The 5000-nt window shown below is 44.5% G+C and overlaps 1 protein-coding gene across 1 annotated transcript in view; it reads right to left on the bottom strand.

Annotated features, from left to right (window-relative positions):
- Positions 1-5000, bottom strand: part of usp13 (ubiquitin specific peptidase 13) — a 52950-nt gene that overhangs the window by 15587 nt on the left and 32363 nt on the right. Inside the window, exons 15-17 of the mRNA XM_063201919.1 lie at positions 4577-4699; positions 2068-2094; positions 1384-1527 (exon numbers count right to left, since the gene is read on the bottom strand). Of these exons, the coding sequence (XP_063057989.1) occupies positions 1384-1527; positions 2068-2094; positions 4577-4699 (294 nt within the window). The remainder of the gene's footprint in view (positions 1-1383; positions 1528-2067; positions 2095-4576; positions 4700-5000) is intronic.

Here is a 5000-nt window from a genome sequence, read left to right as displayed (position 1 = left end):
ACCTGAAACATCCAGGAGTGTTCTGCAAAACATTGCAAGTCAGTGAAACGTAAAAAAGTACCGTAAGTTCCCTGCTGCCTTAAGTTTGTGAGTTTACTCAACTCGAGACTTAAATCGAGTGTTCAAACGTTAGTTCTGACCAGGCCATGGTAGTCAAGAAGCGTGCCGCCTGCCCCTCACCTCTAATTGATCCAGGTGTATCCCCTTAGCCGATTCATCTCTCCTCCCTAGCAATTGGCCACGCTGCTGTGGCGCGCCCCTTTAAATTCTATCCCTTACTCCCTGATGTGTACGCTGCTTGGTTTTTGCTACCAACATCCTCCCCTCCTCCAAGCCTCCGCCTTGTCGTGTATGACGTGGCAAGTTTCTTTCTTGTCATGTTGCTTGGTTCTGTTCTTGGGGGAATATTTATCTCTCCCTGATTGGCCGGGGTGAGAATTCCCTAACTGCTGCTGCCCCCTGAGTCTCTTCTTTTGCATGGTGCTCATGGAAATAGGGGGGCTCCTCTGAACAGAGCCAAATGTAATTCATCATTTCAATAATGAAACTGCATTCATATTCTTCTCTTGTGTTTCTTGACTATAATGGTTCTGACAGAGCTCAAGTTGAGTTACCTTACAAACTTAAGGCAGCAGGGCAACTTGCTTTTTTATGTTTAACTGGGTTCATTGTTTTAAAATGTATGAAGTGCACATACAGTACATGATGTCAGAGTACACTAAATAACAGTTTGCCCATACTACTCTACCATTCTATTCCAAACAATCCATAACATTCTTCGCCAGTTAAATTAATTTCTATTATTTTATCCAAAGGGGATTGGAATGTCTCCACTCTTCACATCCCTCTTCACACACACTTTGCCCATTTCACCTGGGTCGCTCACAAGTCAAGTTGGCGATTAACTGCAATTATTTATTTTTCATCGATTAATGTTTTAATTGACTAAAGTTAATTGTTGACATCCCTATTACAAACACCTAACGCTATTTGTCCAATAAAATTGCTAAATTCTAATTTTCATTTTCACAGGAAAAGTAAATACATGCTTTATAAGTGAGAACTGCTTCTAATTAACAGAGTTAATTATGTTAACTATTAAACTGTGTTTCCCCCCCGTTTTTATAAAACGTATTTTTACAGTATCTTGCAGTATTGTACAGTATTTTGCAGTATCTCCACAGCCCACTGGGGGCCCTGACCCCCAGTTTGGGAACCAGTGTTGTACTTCATCAGTACCATTCCACATCCTTTCTCTGGGAGTTACTGTCACACACGCGCATTCTCTCTCTCTCTCTCTCTCTCTCTCTCTCTCTCTCTCTCTCTCTCTCTCTCTCTCTCTCTCTCTCTCTCTCTCTCTCTCTCTCTCTCTCTCTCTCTCACCAGGTTCCTCCATGTGAGCGATGACCCAGTTGAAGGCCATCTCGGCCCCCATGTTGCCCGTGTAGTAGACGGCCTTCCTGCACGCCTCTATGGGGAAGCCCATCTCAGCCAGCTGCATAACCGACGCCTCGTCTATCTCTGGAGCTATGGAGGGAGAGAGAGAGAGAGAGAGAGAGAGAGAGAGAGAGAGAGAGAGAGAGAGAGAGAGAGAGAGAGAGAGAGAGAAGGACATGGAGAGATATGGAGAGAGATTGGGGAAGATGGAGGGAGAGAGTGAGAGGGAGGGAGAGAGAGAGAGAGAGAGAGAGAGACAGACAGACAGAGACAGAGAGACAGAATGATAGAGAGGGGGAGATGGATTGATTGAGAGATAGTGAGACATTTAAAGATTGAGAGAGGTGGGGATAGAGGTAGGGGAAGATGAAGGGAGATAGAGCGAGAGAGAGAGAGATTCTGTTTTGTATTTGAGTCTCTTTGGGCTTCATTAGATTCTCTCCTACAGCTTTGACCTTTCACACACACACACACACACACACACACACACACACACACACACACACACACACACACACACACACACACACACACACACACACACACACACACACACACACACACACACACACACACACACACACACACACACACACAAACACAGAGGTAGAGGTAGGCAGAGGTACTTACAGTCTGTGGAGTTGCTCATGGAGTTATCTGGAAGAAGAAAGAGAAGACATCAGCAGATCAATAACACATCTACTATGTGTGCACTTGTCAATGTGTGTGTGTGTGTGTGTGTGTGTGTGTGTGTGTGTGTGTGTGTGTGTGTGTGTGTGTGTGTGTGTGTGTGTGTGTGTGTGTGTGAGAGTGTGTGTGTGTGTGTGAGAGAGAGAGAGAGAGAGAGAGAGAGAGAGAGAGAGAGAGAGAGAGAGAGGGAGTGTGTGTGTGTGTGTGTGTGTGTGTGAGAGAGAGAGAGAGAGAGAGAGAGAGAGAGAGAGAGAGAGAGAGAGAGAGAGAGAGAGAGAGAGAGAGAGAGAGAGTGTGTGTGTGTGTGTGTGTGTGTGTGTGTGTGTGTGTCTACATTGTGTGTTTATGTCTGTGCATATACCGTATATATTGCGGTGTGTGTCTGTATTTAGGGTGTGTGTATGTGTGTGTATATGTGTGTGTGTGTCAGTGGCGTAACTATAGGCGGTGCAGCAGGTGCAGTCGCACCGGGGCCCGCGACCACTGAGGGGCCCGTGACCGGGCCCTTCAAAGAGGTTCGCAGGCACCCACAGCATACTCGTTGATGGCGATTTGATGAACGGATACGCAAAATACCCAATGCACCTTCACATATTGTCCAGACACTGTTTATAGACCGTGGCAGACTCCCACAAGACGGTGGTTATTTAGAGCATTAAATCAATTGCAAATTGGCACTTTTAGTTACTATATTCCTATAGGTCATTACATTGGCAGTCAAATTATTCAGACAAATGTTTCAAATAGCAATAAAGGTAATACATGAACGCTATATTTGTGCATTTTATTTTTTACATTGCGGCCAGGAATTGTGGGATATATATTTTCATACACTATAATTGGCTGTATGTAAACAGGGAGCGCGAGTCGCCAGTGGTAACGCTCTGTTTGGAATTACCACATGATTGATTCCCTTACCAATTCAAATTAAATGCATGCTGGTCAGTCAAAACGTGGCCTTTTGTTCTCATCTTATCTATATTGTAGTAGTATGCGTTGTTGGCTTTCTTGAAGGCGGAATATAAAATGAGTTTAGTCACTTCATTCGCCAAGAATAGAGATGGCTACTGGCTAGCAAGAACATCCTATGGATATTAGACCTCCTTGGATATTATCTGTGAAGATTTCAAAGACGCTACGAAGAAGGTAAGGACAGGTTTCCCTATAATAATGTCCGCTGTGGCATTATATTGATTTCATATCACTCATCTCCTTCAGGTATTTTCCAGTTGTTGTCACATTTCTAGTCCAGTGACTTAGTCTGGGTTCGGCAGGGTCTGGTTAAACGAATGAGACGAGGCACATTTTTAACGGTGTCCATTCTAGTTTGTAATCTGTGACAGCGGTATTGCTGTAGTTATTCCCAGCGTTATAACTTATAAATTAGTTGTGTGTTCTCCAATTGACAACTAGTTGTGCTGACTCGCTAACAGCATCTCCACTCCATATTGATTTTATCATCTAGCGTTTCTCCTGTTAGCATAATATAAGTTAAGTTCTTCTGTTAGCTTGGCTATGTTACGAAGTGGACTCTCGAGTTGTCAGCTCTGGGAGGGGAGAAAGAAATCTAAATAAGTGGACCATTCTGTGTGCGTGTGTAGAGCTCTATCTGTGTATGTTTTACTGGTGGGCTGTCACCAATGTGTTGGCATGGTTGTCTTGGTCTTGGATGTTGTGTTTCCATTCAAAGTGCACCGTCTCCACCTTTCCCCATGTTTATGGCAGCCAGGACCGTCTTCCATAACCAGCATTGCATATTGTGCCGTTATTTGATGATGCCAAAGGACGCAAAACCAGAGACGGTTTAGAATAGAGAATCTTTGGCAAAACTTTGCAGTGGCAACTTGTGTATGTGGGGTAGTGGAAGATTGAAATCATTATGAAGGCATATCCTGTTGATTGTGCTAACTATCTTTTAAGTCCTTAGTGTTATTTTTTTATCTATGAAGTTTAAACTGGGGTGCTTAAGATCAGTAGGGTTGTCTCCCTCGTCTGTGTAGCCTGCTGTGCTGTCAGCTGGGCAGGCACCGTGCGCTCGCAAGCACACGCACACACTGCTAGTCTCCAGCCCACTGTCCCTGTCTCAACCGGTCTCTAGACACATATTCCGAAAGCCTTTCTTTGCGTTTGTCCTGGGTTTTTTTGGGACAGATAACTTAAATAGGCCTACTCTATGATGTAAATGTGCACATCGTTGCAGCATTCACGATGCTATTGCAATTGCAAAGAATATAGCCCACCCTTTCACCCGTAATGTATTAGGCTAGATAAAACATCCTAAAATTTGAACAACCTCCGAGGGCCCGTGCTGGATACTCGCACCGGGGCCCGTGACCGAGTTGTTACGCCACTGGTGTGTGTGTATGCATGTGTGTGTGTGTGTGTGTGTGTGTGTGTGTGTGTGTGTGTGTGTGTGTGTGTGTGTGTGTGCATCTATATGGCTGTGTACCTCTGGTGTCTTCGGGAATGACGATTGGTGGAGCGAGGTCTGGTAGCTCCTCCTCACTGCTCTGCAGGCCAGTAGCACGCAGCCGATTCAGATCCAGGAAGTCTGGAACATCTATTGACACATCTGGTACACAACACACAAAGAAATCAGTCACAGTTAATGCCAAAATCATGACATGAGTCCAAGCTGTGATTCCTTTGTAGTACAGTGTGTGTGTCTGGCCAGTGGACTTTATATCAGAGGACTAACTAAGACAGGGGCCGAGTTGTCTAAAGTAGAAGTAGAACTACTCATTCTTTACACAACTCTGGGGTTTCTCAAAAGAGAAGTTGTTAGCCTGTTTGCAACTTCGGTAGTTGCCAATGGGAAAATACATTGAAAACAGCAAAGTAGCTACTGTAGTTAGCAACTTTAGTTTTGAGAA

Source organism: Engraulis encrasicolus, chromosome 6, assembly GCF_034702125.1.
Source record: "Engraulis encrasicolus isolate BLACKSEA-1 chromosome 6, IST_EnEncr_1.0, whole genome shotgun sequence".
NCBI lineage: Eukaryota > Metazoa > Chordata > Actinopteri > Clupeiformes > Engraulidae > Engraulis > Engraulis encrasicolus.
The sequence above is the reverse complement of the archived record's forward strand: the minus strand, read 5'-3'. Positions and strand labels throughout refer to the sequence as shown.